Source organism: Salvelinus alpinus, chromosome 17, assembly GCF_045679555.1.
Source record: "Salvelinus alpinus chromosome 17, SLU_Salpinus.1, whole genome shotgun sequence".
In the NCBI taxonomy this organism is placed as follows: domain Eukaryota; kingdom Metazoa; phylum Chordata; class Actinopteri; order Salmoniformes; family Salmonidae; genus Salvelinus; species Salvelinus alpinus.
The window spans coordinates 997,276-1,014,501 of record NC_092102.1 but is presented as its reverse complement, the minus strand read 5'-3'; the positions used below and the strand labels follow the sequence as shown (position 1 = coordinate 1,014,501).

The window sequence follows — 17,226 nt, the reverse complement described above, 5'->3', positions numbered from 1 at the left end:
ACAACCATCTCCACAGAGGAACTCTAGAGCTCTGTCAGAGTTTGGAACTCGGTAGTGAGTGTTGCAACCGAGGACAGACAATTTTTACATGCTACGTGCTTCTGCACTCAGCGTTCCCTTTCTGTGAGCTTGTGTGGCCTACCATTTCGCGGCTGAGCCGTAGTTGCTCCTAGACATTTCCAATTCACAATAACAGCACTTACAGTTGACCGGGGCAGCTCTAGCAGGGCAGAAATTTGACCAACTTACTTGTTGGAAAGGTGGCATCCTATGACGGTGCCACGTTGAAAGTCACTGTGCTCTTCAGTACGGGCCATTCTACTGCCAGTATTTGTCAATGGCTGTGTGCTTGGTTTTATACACCTGACAGCAACAGGTGTGGCCGAAATAGCCGAATCAAATAACTTGAATGGGTATCCACATACTTTCAGTGGTGTTGTATGATTATTTTTGATGTCACTTGTTAAATCCACTTCAAATCAGTGTAGATAAAAGGAGAAGAGACAGGTAAAAGAAGGATTTAAGCCTTGAGACATGGATTGTGTATGTGTGCCATTCAGAGGGTGAATTGGCATGACAAAAGTTAAGGGAATTGAGTATGGTAGGTTTTTCGCTGGATTTTTTCACGCTCAACAATTTCCCTTGTGTATCAAGAATGATCCACCACCCCAAGGACATCCAGCAGACTTGACTGTGGGAAGCATTGGAGTCACGGAAGGTGTTCCTAATGTTTGGTATACTCAGTGCATGTACCAGTGCCTTCAAAGTATTCCCACCACTTGACTTTTACCATATTCTGTTTTACAGCTAGAATTTTAAAAGGATTCAATTGAGATGTCAATCACTGGCCTGCACACAATACCAGATCATGTTCAAATTGAATGTTTTTCAATAATAATACAAATAAAAAATCTAAAAGAAAATGTAACGCTGAAATGAATCAATATGCACCCCTTTATGTCAAGCTTAAATAAATTCAGGAGTAAACATTTGCTTGGTCTCTATGTGCAATAAGTGTTTAACATGATTTCTGAATGACTGGTGCAAAGATGAGGTACACACACAAAGATAATTGTAAGGTCCTTGATTCGAGCAGTGAATTTCAAACACAGATTCAACCAAAGACCAGGGAGGTTTTCCAATGCCTCATAAAGGGCACTTAGTGGTAGATGGGTAAAAAAAAGAAAAAGCTGACATTAAAACCCATCGAGTATGGTGAAGTTATTAATTACACTTTGGATGATGTGTCAATACACCCAGTCACTACAAAAATACAGGCGGTCTCCCTAACGCAGTTGCCGGAGAGGAATGACATTGGTTAGATATTTTAACATGAGGCCTCACCCCTTAACAGGGGGGTTACTATATAGAATTGGAAATACAAACAATGTTCTGAACAAATATACATTTATTCAAATACAATTTTAGCTACATGGGATGAAAAAAAATATATATCGACCAAAGTGCATTCAATTGAAATCTACATTTGTTTTCTGAGCACTAACACAATTAAGTTAATAGCAAGCAAAAAAAGGACACATTCTTTAAAATGTTTATCTTCACATACATTTTTTTGTTTGTTTTTATGGTCAAATTAATCTAGATACAATGAGACATTTAAAAGCTGTTTAACAATAATTTCACAGCAAAGCCACAATTGGTTCTATTAAGTTATAAAAGATCAAATCTAGAGCAACAACAAGGCTGTGTTTTGAACAGGGGTTGGAACCAAAATTATTTTCCAATCGTTCCAAAACAGAGCCCCAATATATTTTCATTCCGACCAGAAAATAAAGTTTTGAACCCCCCAGAAATTCACGGTTCATAATGCTCCTTTTTACCAAATAGCTCATTAAATTTACTTCACCAATTAACACCGATAGAGAAGCTAGCTACGGAACCTGTAAGCTAGTTGTTTAATTGGTAATTTAAGTGCAGGCGCAAGATCTGACTGAAATTTCACAGGTGGGGAGAGAGCAAGGGGTAGACGTTGGAGGTTTGACTTGAAGCGCTAAAATACCTTAACATATGAACTGGAATGTGTGCAGGCTACTACTAGCATTAACTTTACAGAATGATATACAAGACATGAGGAATAAAAAAAAAAAAAAAAAAAACATTAACCGGTTCTTATGATTTGAAAATGAACTTTGATTGTTTTGTGTAGGGCAGTGATTGAAATCATCAAAGACCATTTTGTCTTATTCTATTTCAAGGAGCTGATCAAAGTCAATACACTTCCATCAGATGGAAAAGAGAACCATATACAAAAAGGACAGCCTGGTTTTTGCTCAGAATTTCAACTCTAACATTTCTGCAAACCAATAATAACTTCCATTGGTGTCTTCACATTAAACATTGTGTTTACTGTTGACTGTTTTCATTGTTGCTTCTGCACACAGGTTCCCCCAGAGAACATTTAAAACATATTTACACGCAAGGCTTCCACAGACATTGTTATAGTTCCTCTACAAAATACTAAATCAGATCATGCCTAATTTGACCTCATAAAAGTAGAAAGGCACAATAGTGGTTTGCAAGCCAGCTAGCACACAAACCATTATAAAACAGTTTCAAATTGATACTGATCGATCTCAATTATGAAAATACTGTTCTTATCAAATCATTATTTGTAAACGTTTTTTTTTGGGGGGGGGGGGGGGGGGGGGGAATTACCATAAAATAGCTTTGTGCTTATAAAGGACTCCATAGCTCCAAGTAGAGGAGAGAGGCTCCATATGCGTATCACAAGAATTCACATTTTAACTAAATAAATCTACATAACTTTTAGTACCGGTAACTCATGATTACTTTTAAGATTGGTAGTCTTGTTACTTTACACACTTTCAGATCTGTTTAAGAGAGAACGTTTTACATTTGAAGGAAAACGCAGGCACAGGACTGTATTACCATGATTACATAGCAGTAAATCTAGTGCAACATTGGTTGAATTATGATGGAGGGAATGTAAAAAGATGGTAATTCATACACATGAACAAAAATGGTGCTGGTCTCTTGTTTAGCGGGATATCCCTATTCAAAAATCAGACAGAAGAATACACACCAGAGCTAAGAAATGCTCCCTCATATGCACACGCATTTAAAGTTCTGAAGGTCCCTCTTCAGGTTCATTCAGCTCCATGGAGTAATAGTCCAATGGTCGCCTAAGGATACAAGCACACACAACAATCATCATTACAGTATAATTCTCTAAATTAGTTCATAACTTTGACCCTGAATAATTCAAATAAAGTATTTTGAATTAATATCAAAAGGACACATTTCTTATTGCTGGAGCAGTCAGAATAATGGATCACCTTGAAGAGCTCACATTTAAGCTTTTCTGAGAACTGCAACAATGGCACCCCATGATTATGTGTCAGAAGGGTGAGGTTGAGGCAGGAAAATTTGAGCTAATCATGTTTCTATCCACTTGGGAGTAAAAGGCCTAACTGTGTGACTCCATTATGTACAGTTGCATAACATGAAATGATGCCTCTTCACTTAACTTGAGCATTTGTGCATACATATTCTATGCATGTCTGAGTATGCATGCACATTTGGGACTGTATGTGTGCTTGCGAATGCATGCGTGTGTGTGTGTGTGTGGTCTCACCTCTTTTTGTAGAGGTAGGTAAAGAGGGCTGCTCCCAGTCCCAGTAGCAGTAGAGCTCCCAGCACCAGGCCAATCTGCAGGCCCAGGGTAGAATCTGAGAAGAAACAGTCAGCTAAGCTTAGTCCTGGACTAAAAAGAACTTTAAAAAAATGGAGCTTCTCTAGGCTTACAGAGAAGGCTTAATCTGTGTCTCGGGAAACCGCCTCATAGGAAATAAACCTGTGCATTGAACTACACTCCCAAACTGAGCATGTTCGACTCAAACGTTATTAGCCAACGTTCACTTTATAAAAACATCAGGAGAGCTCTGTGCCTGCTAGGGTTAATGACTCATATATATAACACACAGACAAAAGTATGTGGACACCCATTCAAAATGAGTGGATTTGTCTATTTCAGCCACACCAGTTGCTGACAGGTGTATAAAATTGAGCACACAGCCATGCAATCTCCATAGACAAACATTGGCAATAGAATGGCCCGTACTGAAGAGCTCAGTGACTTTCAACGTGGCACCGTCATAGGATGCCACCTTTCCAACAAGTCAGTTGGTCAAATTTCTGCCCTGCTAGAGCCGCCTCGGTCAACTGTAAGTGCTGTTATTGTGAAGTGGAAACTTCTAGGAGCAACAACGGCTCAGCCACGAAGTGGCAGGCCACACAAGCTCACAGAACGGGGCCACCGAGTGCTGCTATAAATCGTCTGTCCTCAGTTGCAACACTCACTACCGAGTTCCATAATAATGCACCTGTGCACATAGCGAGGTCCATACAGAAATGGTTTGTCAAGATCGGTGTGGAAGAACTTGACTGGCCTGCTCAGAGCCCTGACCTCAACCCCATCAAACACCTTTGGGAGGAATTGGAAGACCGACTGCAAGGCAGGCCTAATTGCCCAACATCAGTGCCTGAACTCACTAATGCTCTTGTGGCTGGATGGAAGCAAGTCTCCGCAGCAATGTTCCAACATCTAGCGGAAAGCCGTCCTAGAAAGGCGACTCCATATTTTTGCCCATGATTTTGAAATGAGATGTTTGATGAGCAGGTGTCCACATACACTACATGACCAAAAGTATCTGAGGAGTTTCCATGACTATTGACTGTCTAAATCTGAACAAAGATTGCCACCTTCTGGAGAATACAGAGAAAATGTGTTACGAATACTGTATCAATCCTACATTGGAAAACTTTGCACAGATGTCCAATGCTGAATAACAGAAATCCTAAATCTTGAGGCAGCTGCAGCAGCTATAGCGAGTCTATCCCACTGGAATAACAGAAGAGTAGAGTTGGGTGCAAAAAAGAAAGTATAACGCAGGAGGATTAAACTCAATGCCTCCAGGGCTGTTCTGTGGGTTGGTTTGTTTTCATTCCATCCAATATCCTTGGCTTTGATTGGCTGGTAGCCCAGTTTAGTGGTTTTTCCATTGCTTCATATCTGATAGGGCTCATACTATTCAACACTCGTGGTGTTTAGTTGTGTGTGTCCTGAGTTAAAGCAATGAGATATCCTTCAATCGTGTTGGGTAATATCCAGCCATGTTTGCTCACACATATCAGGAGCGCTATGTCCAGGCATTCAATCAAGGTTTAGTGGTAGTGTTGTGTTCAGGCTGCAAGTGCTGGGCTCAGACCAGGGTTGTGTTCATTAGGGCACACTGTAGAAAAACATTTCAAAAAGCTGTGCAGCGGAAAATGAAAACCTACCCATTTCGGACAGTTTTCTTCCGTTTCGTGCCTAGTGAGCACAACCCAGGTTAGTGAATGTTGTTCTGGTGGGGGGGGGGGGGGGGGCTCACCAGTGCTCCTGCTTCGGTCAGTAACCGGGTCGGTACAGGTTTCCCCCTGGGTGAGGGAGGTCTGGAGGATGAGGGCCCTCTGATGGTCCGACAGGGCCTGGATGTTCCCCAGTACACGGAGCCACCCGGCCACACAGGAGAAGTTGGCCACTGAAACACACACACAAAAAGGTGGGTTCTCCAGTTTAAACAGAGATGAAAACACATTGGTAGTGTTACAAAGTGAAATGACTGACAGGAAACATAAAACCACAACCCATATTCTCAACACTGGATGACAAAAAAACGGAGTATTGCACATTGCAGTATTGTTATGTGCATGAATATCAATGACCAAATGTGTTATACGTGTGGTCGTGTTTGCACCTGTGTGTGTGTGTCGTCTCTGTAATGCTAGTGTTGTGTCTCACCCTGCAGGTAAAGGGCAGAGATCCCACAGTGACATCTTTCCTCTAGATAGCCAGCCACATCCATCTCACTGTGACCCTGCACCAGTCCACTGCAGTCTGACAGAGAAAGTAAAAGATTGATAGAGAGAAAGAAGGAAAGATAAAGAGAGTAAGAGTTCGTATGGTTAAGGAAGGTACATAAGCTGTTAGAGATACTAATGAGTTGAGACCACTTGATCGAACAGCATTATGTATCACGCACTTTAACATCACGAAAAGCCCAATTTCCCAAGAAATACGGATGACATGGCTTACTTCCTGGGTGCTCCTGCCAATCACCGGAGAGGGGAGCCAGGCATAGGTTGAGGTCGCTGGAGAAAGCGGGGCTGGGGCAGATGTTGGTCAGGCGCGGGGTGGGGGAGGAGCTGGTCCAGGAGGAGGGGCTTCTCGCCTCGCAACAGGAGCAACGGCTGAGAGACACGGGACTGTCCTCCACTGACCTGTGGTGTACAAACAGAGGCACACACACACAAAACAATCTTTAGTTACACTAACAAAAGACTGACTAGCTTGACCTAACCTATACCAGGAGTGGCCAAACTTTCTGGCCCCGAGGGACATATCAGGATTATGATATTCAACGGAGGGCAGCACAGATTTCCTCGCCAAAATCAATTTGCAAGCCAGAAAAAGGGCAGTTATTTCAAAATATAAGTCCATTATCATTTTTACATACTTTATAATAATTGTGCAGATAACAGCACCAGAATTGCAATTTTGCTGTGTTGTGTGTGTGTATCAGTAGTCCCTCCTTACGTCTTCTATGCGGCTGGTGAATGTTGTAGAGGAAAATAGAAAACATGTTTATACCTTTCTGGAATGGGGTCATAATAGCTAATAGCTCTTACTGTTCAAAAGCTAGAAACCGCTCCGTTTGTCCCAACAGCTAATAGTCGATATCGTAGGTTACTCACGTAACCACGGTTCTATGAAATAAGCGGCACATTCTGTTGACTACAAAATATTTTTCTGGAACCTTCTGGCGGCCCAAACCAAACTTTTGGCCGGCCTTGCCTACACCTTGACCAAATAGTTTTATTACCAGTAGTACACAAAGCAAATACAAGTAAATGTAATTCCTACCTGAGTACAGGCATCACCTGCTGCCCTCTGGTGGCAGAGAGTTTAATGAGCAATCTCAGGTCATCACTGAACACTAGTGTGTCACGAAGAGTGCTGTTGGTTAGGGTGGTACCAGCTCTACACACAGTGACTGTGTCAGAACACAGGACTACAGCCCCATTGGTCGGAATTGTGGCCCCCTTGGGAAACACCTGGTCTGTGTGGAAGAGGAGAGCGAGAAAACCAAAAGTGGTGGTGAGGGAGGGAATATATTGTTTAATTTGTGCCGTTAATCTTTTCAGGGTAGTGTTCATTAGGGCAACAAAACGTTTACAAACATAAAAATAAAAATGAGTACTTCTCATTGATTAATTTCAGATAGTTCCTCCTGTTACACTCTGTTTTGGACCATTGTCTCCTGATTTGTGCCTAGGAAACATGACCCTGATCTCACCTGCTCCCGTGATGTTCCCGATGAGGTAGAAGCCGTTATGGTCTGTGATTCCGGTCAGAGGGAGGGCCATAGTCGTACCGGCGCGATACTCTTCAAACACAGTCAGGACCAGGCCCTGTAGAGAAGTCAGGGGCGATCCTAACAGCTCCACAAACCCGCTCTGCTGGCTGTGGTTGGTCCAGTGGGCACCGCCCACCTCACTGATGACCACACCCTCGGGGGGAGGGGGTGGGCGGGGACAAGAGTTCTCCCTCAGAGGTGTGGGTGGGGCCACCTGAAGAACAATATAATGGATTGGATTTCAATTGGCAAGGTCATCGAAATCGTTAAAAGGTTTTTAAAAACAATTCTAATAAATACAACAGTTGGACAATGGATGAAGATACTCCAATTTTTATAATGCATCAGATATTGACTGAATTATAGCACATAAAACATTTTACTGGCACGGACAAATAACAAATGATGTTCATGGATTTTGGTGGGAATTCAGGTATTCAATTTGTCATCAAATTTCATATTTTTTTCTTAGAATGCACTCATATCCACATTTTGTTTTTGTATTCGTTTCTTTATTTTAACACAGAATAAAGACCTAAGTGCCTCATTTGCATAAATACACTGGGTTTACATACACTTAGGTTGGAGTCATTAAAACATGTTTTTCAACCACTCCACGAATTTCTGTTTTTGCTTTGTCATTACAGGGTATTGTGTAGATTGAGGAAAACAACTATTTAATCAATATTAGAATAAGGTTGTAACGTAACAAAATGTGGAAAAAGGCATGGGGTCTGAATAGTTTCCAAATTCAATGTACAGTTGAAGTAGGAAGTTTACATTCACTTAGGTTGGAGTCAATTAAACTCGTTTTTCAACCACTCCACAAATTTCTTGTTAACAAACTATAGTTTTGGAAAGTCGGTTAGAACATCTACTTTGTGCATGACACAGATAATCTTCCCAACAATTGTTTATAGACAGTGAAATAATCTGTATCACAATTCCAGTGTGTCAGAAGTTTACAGACACTAAGTTGACCGTGCCTTTAAACAGCTTGGAAAATTCCAGAAAATTCCATCATAGCTTTAGAAGCTTTGTAGACCTCTACAAGTCTGGTTCATAATTGGGAGCAATTTCAAAACGCCTGAAGGTACCACGTTCATCTGTACAAACAATAGTACGCAAGTATAAACATCATGGGACCACGCAGCCGTCATCCTGCTCAGGAAGGAGAAGCGTTCTGTCTCCTAGAGATGAACGTACTCTGGTGTGAAAAGTGCAAATCAATCCCAGAACAGCAGCAAAGGACCTTGTGAAGATGCTGGAGGAAACAGGTACAAAAGCATCTATATCTACAGTAAAACGAGTCCTATATCGACATAACCTGAAAGGCCGCTCAGCAAGGAAGACTTCACTAAAGACCCGTAGATCTCTACATTACTCCCAGACCAGACTATTTGTTTTGTCCCCCCCCCCCCCCCCCTGCTGCTACTCTCTGTTATTAACTATGCATAGTCACTTTAATAACTCTACCTACATGTACATATTACCTCAACACATTGACTCTGTACCGGTATCCCCTGTATACAGTCCCGCTATTGTTATTTACAGCTGCTCTTTAATTATTAGTATTTTTTGTTGTTGTATTTTTCTTAAAACTGCATTGTTGGTTAAGTGCTTGTAAGTAAGTACACTGCTCAAAAAAATAAAGGGAACACTTAAACAACACAATGTAACTCCAAGTCAATCACACTTCTGTGAAATCAAACTGTCCACTTAGGAAGCAACACTGAATGACAATACATTTCACATGCTGTTGTGCAAATGGAATAGACAACAGGTGGAAATTATAGGTAATTAGCAAGACACCCCCAATAAAGGAGTGGTTCTGCAGGTGGTGACCACAGACCACTTCTCAGTTCCTATGCTTCCTGGCTGATGTTTTGGTCACTTTTGAATGCTGGCGGTGCTTTCACTCTAGTGGTAGCATGAGACGGAGTCTACAACCCACACAAGTGGCTCAGGTAGTGCAGCTCTTCCAGGATGGCACATCAATGCGAGCTGTGGCAAGAAGGTTTGCTGTGTCTGTCAGCGTAGTGTCCAGAGCATGGAGGCGCTACCAGGAGACAGGCCAGTACATCAGGAGACGTGGAGGAGGCCGTAGGAGGGCAACAACCCAGCAGCAGTACCGCTACCTCCGCCTTTGTGCAAGGAGGAGCAGGAGGAGCACTGCCAGAGCCCTGCAAAATGACCTCCAGCAGGCCACAAATGTGCATGTGTCGGCTCAAACGGTCAGAAACAGACTCCATGAGGGTGGTATGAGGGCCCGACGTCCACAGGTGGGGGTTGTGCTTACAGCCCAACACCGTGCAGGACGTTTGGCATTTGCCAGAGAACACCAAGATTGGCAAATTTGCCACTGGCGCCCTGTGCTCTTCACAGATGAAAGCAGGTTCACACTGAGCACATGTGACAGACGTGACAGAGTCTGGAGACGCCGTGGAGAACGTTCTGCTGCCTGCAACATCCTCCAGCATGACCGGTTTGGCGGTGGGTCAGTCATGGTGTGGGGTGGCATTTCTTTGGGGGGCCGCACAGCCCTCCATGTGCTCGCCAGAGGTAGCCTGACTGCCATTAGGTACCGACATGAGATCCACAGACCCCTTGTGAGACCACATGCTGGTGCGGTTGGCCCTGGGTTCCTCCTAATGCAAGACAATGCTAGACCTCATGTGGCTGGAGTGTGTCAGCAGTTCCTGCAAGAGGAAGGCATTGATGCTATGGACTGGCCCGCCCGTCCCCAGACCTGAATCCAATTGAGCACATCTGGGACATCATGTCTCGCTCCATGCACCAACGCCACGTTGCACCACAGACTGTCCAGGAGTTGGCGGATGCTTTAGTCCAGGTCTGGGAGGAGATCCCTCAGGAGACCATCCGCCACCTCATCAGGAGCATGCCCAGGCGTTGTAGGGAGGTCATACAGGCACGTGGAGGCCACACACACTACTGAGCCTCATTTTGACTTGTTTTAAGGACATTACATCAAAGTTGGATCAGCCTGTAGTGTGGTTTTCCACTTTAATTTTGAGTGTGACTCCAAATCCAGACCCCAATGGGTTGATAAATTTGATTTCCATTGATCATTTTTGTGTGATTTTGTTGTCAGCACATTCAACCATGTAAAGAAAAAAGTATTTAATAAGAATATTTCATTCATTCAGATCTAGGATGTGTTATTTTAGTGTTCCCTTTATTTTTTTTGAGCAGTGTATTTCACTGTAAGGTCTACCTCTTGTATTCGGCGCATGTGACAAATAAAATTAGATTTTTGTTTCCAAGGGCCTACTTCATAAACTCCCATCTTATCAAACTTTGCTGTTGAAGTATAGACATCCGAGTTGCCTAACCTGTTCACAGGAGTGGTTCACTTGGGATTCCTAGGGTCTCCACCAAACTTGGTAAATCTGCTTTTAGTTTTAATGCACCGTATTTCCGAACAAAATTCCAAATCTATTTTATCTTGATGTTTTGGTGCCGTTCTGGCAATTTAAAGTATTGATTAGGGACTTATTTATGGAGGAATGTAATTGTTTTTCGTGATGCTTTATTTGTGCTTCCGATGACTATTTTTGTATTTTAACAGATATCTTTTGTGTATAATGTATGTTGTATTATACAGGGTGCATTTGAAAAACAGACCTCGGTCTCAATATGTATTCCCTGTTAAAAAAAGTAAAAACATAGAAAAAGGGTGTCAATAGAAGGATACCCTTGGTTGAAAAAAATTGACATGCTTGGCTCTAGATTACACCTATCTAAACATACTTCACATTGTTGTGAGATCAGACATAATGTCACTATAATCTGAGTTTTCATTTTTGGTAGTTGCTTTCATTTCAGGGCAACTAATTTGTAAACATTTCAACTGTATTAAATTAGTACTTTTTTTGGTGATGTAAGTGTCGAGACGGTGCGTTAAATCCCAGACGAAGCTTTCTTATTATATTCAACGGAAAGACAATATATTCCATTGATCCCATTTCAGCCATTACCACGGTGTGTTTGACAGATCATTACAAATCAAATCAAATTTTATTTGTCACATACACATGATTAGCAGATGTTAATGCGAGTGTAGCGAAATGCTTGTGCTTCTAGTTCCAACCATGCAGTAATATACAATAATTTCCGCGGTCGTAACGTTAACCGAAAAAAAAAAAAACATATTGTGATCAAAATGACAAATTTCACTGAAAAGTGACAAGTTTGCAACCTAGTCTACTAAAATAATTCAAATTCTGATTAAAAGGCAAATGCATTTGCGGCTTGACATTAGAACCATGCTGACATATGGGGGCAGAAGGGAAAGCTGTTTGTATCGCTGGCTGGCTTTATGGAGAATGCGTCGACGCAGCTGCAGGGAACAGAGGGCATTTTTCTCAACATGGTGCAGAGGTAAAGATGGTTTTGCTTTGGCTAGGTAACTGCTGTTTGACTTGTCATGAAACTAAACTAGAGGTTTAATCGCAGTGCTGAGCTAGTGCGTAACAGTCATTTCTTGTATGACGTGTGTTTGTAGAATGTTAAGTCCCCTATTGACCGAGGTGAATGAAGCTACAGCAACACGGTAATAATGGCTGGAGTCAATGTTGCTTGCTGTTGCTGTTCTCCAAATGGCATTTTAATTGGGCTTAGTTTGGCACAAACATTGACCTGAAAGATTGGTTCAGATTTAGTCCAGTCCAAATCTGAACCAATCATAGACGTTGATGTTTTAAAAGTTTGGACAGCAGAGTAGAGTACAGTCCTATACCGAAGAGTATAATAGAGTTCAGTACAGAAGAGCACATGAGTTGAGCACAGTATAATAATGTACTGAACCGTACTCTACTTTATAGAACTCAACTGTACTCTACTGAGCTCTGTGCTGTACTTTGATGTCCCAACTTGTGAAACAGACGTCTATGATTGGTTCAGATTTGGTCCAGATTTGGTCTGGACCAACCAAATGTGGTCTTGTTTGGGGCTGAAGATCATTAAAATAATAGCCAGTGTATAGAATAATACCCAAATTTACAAAGGAGAATATTGCATTTTTTTACCTTTGTGTACCTATTCAGGTTATAGTTGCCATGAAGATAATTACATTCATATCCATTATTATGCATTTATGTATAGTACAGATCAGGGACCCATGTTGCAATTCCGTTACCGGGTGTAAATCCACTTCACTTACTGTAGTTCATTAACCAAAATATAGTTTTTCTAATTCAGTTGTCATATCATAGTTGAAAACCCCATTCTTTATGCAGACTTTGAATCTTAAATTGGAGCAGAGTGTTTGGAAAATGTGGTTACGTAAAAAACTGAAGGAAATTTTTGCCAAAATTCTGTTACCGAACTTTGGATCTGCACAGTTCCTATGGTAAATAAGTTTTTGTAAAAATGTCTGTAAATTGTTAAAAGTAGTTCTTGTGCATAGAGTTGAATAGTTTGTTACATTTTGAAATCAATGGTTATTGTTCGGCATACATTTTAAAGTGAAAATTCTCTCACCGTTACCATGGAATTGCCCAAACACGTATCGAGCAATAATCTCTTTCTCACATGGATATATTGTGACACATCGTGGTAAAGTGCAGTTTTTTACCTGTGTGGAAATAAATCTGGTTTATATTACACTATTTAGGGTGAGCGTGACATACTTTAAGAAAATGTATTACTATTTAAGGTATGCGCAAAGTATATTAAATAGGGCCTCTACTCCATAGGCTGAGTGAAGTATTATGGGTAGGGAAGAGTAATGAGGGATCCTCACCACAAAAGCAGACAGGTCAGCAGGCAGCAGGCCATTACAGCGGCTCAAGGCCTCGTCTCCGGACTGCACCTCTGGGTCCTCCAGCAGGGGGAGCTGTCCTGGGGTCAACGCATCACTCAGCTCCTGGGCGTCCTTGTCCGAGCCCCTCAGCCGGTACACCACCGCGTCCAGCAACCCCTGGGTCGGGATCCCGTTCTGGGAGGCTGAGGGCGGGCCAAAGGCACTGCGGTACAGGGCCACTGCGTCCGGCCCGTTCTGGATGGTGTTGGGAGGCAGGCGAACCGAGGGAGCCGGGACCAGCCTATCACTGCCCACCAGGAAGTAGCCTTGGGCAGTGGTGAAGTGGCCTGTGAGGCTGATCTCACGGTAGGGCTTGCTGTTGTGTCCACTGAACAGGAGGAGCCACACTCCCTGCAGGGAGATGCGGCGGCCCGACGGGTGCCACAGCTCGATGAACTCGCCGTCCTCGGCCGAGCCCGGGTTGTCTGCATTTAGCTCGCTGATCAGGAAGTCACCCCGGGCCCAGGGCGGGAGGTGAGGGGGCACCTCCGTACTCCCAGGGACTACCGAAGGGGATTTAGCAAATATCAAAAGTTCAAAACTCACCACTATTGGGATCGTTTGGTCACTAGTTATATTAAATTGCTCTTATACCTGTGTTTGTAAAGACATGTTGTTTGATTTGATTTCAACTTGATTACAATTATTCTGTTAGACTAATGTTAGACTTCATTAGCTGTGATTGATTAGAAGCTAATTGACTCTCACTAGCCTAAGCACCAATGTGTATCACCAATGTAATGGCGTGTGTCAGTGTGATAGAGAAATATGTAACAATCACCAGTGACGTGAGGACAAATATTTGGCCAGGGGCACTGGTTGGGCTGTCCGGGGGTTTGTGGCACTTCCCAGAATACACCGGGGTCTCTGGTCCAACTGGCCACACCACAGCGACTGAGGTAGAGGCATCCCTCCCCAAAACTGAGAATGACCAGCAAGGTTAGTACTTCAGCCTAAGATAGAAAGATTAATAGACGGATAGATGGCTGGATGAGTAGATGGATAAATAGATTCAAAGAAGGTTTGATTACCTGGCACTGAGCTGGTAGGGCTGTCTGCCTGGTATGAGGGTCTCTGTGAGGTTGGCACTGGGTTGGTCCCCTGGTCCAACGTACACAAAGGCATCTAATGGCTGCGTCTGGCTCAGAGGGCTGCCCACAGGGAAGTCGGAGGCCTTGCCACTATACAGCGCCACCGCCCCAGACTCATCTCCTGATGAACAACGCAACACAGCAGAACTTAATCACTCAACAATTCTCACCAACCAACACTTCAGTACAACAAGTTTCTCGTACAGGAAGTGAAACAAGTTGCGTAGATAGAATTTCACACATACAAAAACACTACAGGCCCAGCTCCTTGACTAGACAGATAATCTCTGCAAGGCCTCCCAATGAACAGATATGAAAAAAACTATTCTACCAATGAAAAGCAGCTTTAATAGGAACTCCTCCAGGTACAGTTCACTGACCTTTCATGTTGTTCTTGTCAATGGTGATGGAGATCAGGCCTTCCCTGGAGTTGGACACGTCCACACTCGCACTGATCGTTTCCGTCCGCCCGTCTAGTACCAGCAGCACTAGAGGTCCTGCAGCCTGGGACTCACTTAGCTCCACAAACCCGTCCACCTGCCCCCCTCCCAGCTTCAGCTCGCTGATACGCGTAGTGGCAGCACTGGAATCAGGGGGTGTGCAGTGGTTGCGTTGGCCAGGTGAAGGTAGGGCCACCTGGAAGCCCCAGCTTTCCCCAGAGACCAGGCACCTTTCGATTGACTCGTCTCCCTCGTGGGCCCCCTCGTCCTCTACGAAGGCCGGCTCCCCAGGGGTCAACGTCTCGGCCAGGACCTCCGCGCCCCTAAACTGCCGCGTCATGTACACGATGGCATCCACCAGCCCCACGGCTGTGGCGTTCATCTTCTCCCCGTAGCGTGTGGCGGACATGTGGTAAAGCGCAATGGCGTCCGGGCCATTCTGGACGGTGTTGGGCGGGAGGGGGATGGCTGGTTTGGGCTGCATGTCCACCGAGCCAACCAGGAAGAAGCCCCGGTCATCCGTGGTGTGGCCCTTCAAGTCCAGTACTTTGTAGGCTACATTGCCATTTCCATTGTAGAACACCAGGGTGTAGCCGTCCAGTGAAGCCCTCTGACCACCGGTATGATAGAGCTCAACGAACTCTGTGGTGTCCAGTTTGGGGTTGTCTGCGTTAACCTCACTGATGATGAGGCAGTGATCTCCCTTGACTGACGCAACCAGACACATGGACAGACAAACAGCGTATGCTGTGAACACTTGAAGGGCCAGTCTTCCCATCATGGCTCTCTACTTAACAAAAAATGTCAGTGCTAAAATGCATGGAGGGCAGACGGTCTCTGAAAGATTAAGAAAATGAGGAATACACTTGAGGCATGAAAACAACTATTGCCTAGAAGTCACAGAAGATAAAATGGAGCTGGAGTGAGGATATCAATTCAACTGTCTTCATCACACAGGGCAACCTCTGAACTGTTTTCTTCGGGTTTGACAAGTACAGACAGATTGAGGACTAGGTTACTGTGGTGCATGTTGCAATCTAGGCTAGTAGAACCTGACATTTGCCCAAAGGGAGCATTGAATGAATGAGTCATCAAAACAAGAATATGATCGGGAATGCATGTCTCTGTCATGAGTCACAGTGAGGATAAATCCTGCATTTCTTGAAAAATCACATGTAGACTACTAGGAAGTGGGTTTCATCCAAAATAATGTATTTATGTTAACATTTGCAAACTGTGCATTTTATTTATTTATTCTCAAAAAAGTGCGAGGGCAGACTTTTTTCCAATAGTTTCCTGAACCATGAACTAACCAAACGTAGCTGTAATCTTCGGTATGCACTGTTAAAATAAAAATGTGTGTTATTCAATTTTTGATCGTTTCTTACCAAAAGCGTTTCCAGGGAAGCACAACGACGGTAAATATATTGGCTCGACTACGGTACTCGGTAGTGCAAGGAAAACGAAGAAAGTTGCCTGCTAAAAAAATATTAAAATACCCAACTAGGCTACTCTACGTGATTTGTAGCCATATAGTGTAAATATTGGAACTGTATTGAATATATTCAGTTAAAATCCCATTCAAGACCACAACTTGTTGCATAGAAGACGCTATTCAAGTCACGGTAAGCTATTGCTTCATCAGCGACGAAACGGTTGTCATTCGAGATCATCAGTGCCACACAGGGTTACAAAGTAGCGACGTGACTTACTGTATTTCAGTGTCCCGTCCGCGACGACGGGATTATCGAAACAATGTTACAATCCAACAGAGAATGAACCCGTTTCTGTATTCCGAGAGAGATATTCGGAAACTTTGTTTCAATCTCTGCCGCTCCCAGCGTTGTGTCCTCATTGACAAAGCACTTTCTCCCCCTGCTCGTGCGTGGGCGGTCGGAGGGGGATGATGCTTGGGTATCGTTCTTGTTATGTGTAACATTCCAGGCCATCCAAGTTCAGCCTTGATTTATATGGCCACTTGACCCCTGACTATTCGCAAGGAATGTGCAACACCTTGGCCACACTAGCAAGTTGGCTATTCCTAGCTGAAATTAAATAGGTCCTAGCTGAAATTAAATAGGGCCGGTTGACCTTTTTTTTAATCAAATATGGTCTTGGTTAATGAGCATGAAGAAAAATAGTTCATATATTGTTAAGGTTCACAATTGGCATTTGTCTCTGAATGTAGGGCCAAGTCTACCACTGACTTTCCACGTGTGTTTTTTTCCATTGTTGTTTGGACATTAGAAGTGAGAAAATTGTTTTAAATTCCACACAGAATAATTGTCTCTTGCATACTACTTTTAATCATACAGTCAATGATATTTGGGAAACAGTCCTGCCAAACAAGTCGGCTGAGATAAATTGTTGGAAATATATATTTTTTTAACCTACCATAACACCTGTGCTTCGATCTGAACTTTTCCTGTTGA

General features: G+C 43.3%; 1 protein-coding gene across 1 annotated transcript; it reads right to left on the bottom strand.

Moving 5' to 3' along the window:
- Nucleotides 1–1,390: 1,390 nt before the first annotated feature.
- Nucleotides 1,391–16,711, bottom strand: LOC139541921 (uncharacterized). The gene is made up of 12 exons (XM_071346819.1): nucleotides 16,507–16,711; nucleotides 14,735–15,631; nucleotides 14,295–14,475; nucleotides 14,045–14,184; nucleotides 13,204–13,766; nucleotides 7,380–7,653; nucleotides 6,947–7,142; nucleotides 6,119–6,303; nucleotides 5,825–5,920; nucleotides 5,415–5,564; nucleotides 3,617–3,710; nucleotides 1,391–3,164 (listed from the first exon to the last, which is right to left on the bottom strand). The coding sequence occupies exons 2-12, from the start codon at nucleotides 15,573–15,575 to the stop codon at nucleotides 3,101–3,103; spliced, it is 2,784 nt and encodes a 927-aa protein (XP_071202920.1). The 5' UTR covers nucleotides 15,576–15,631; nucleotides 16,507–16,711; the 3' UTR covers nucleotides 1,391–3,100.
- Between the last annotated feature and the right edge of the window lie 515 nt (nucleotides 16,712–17,226).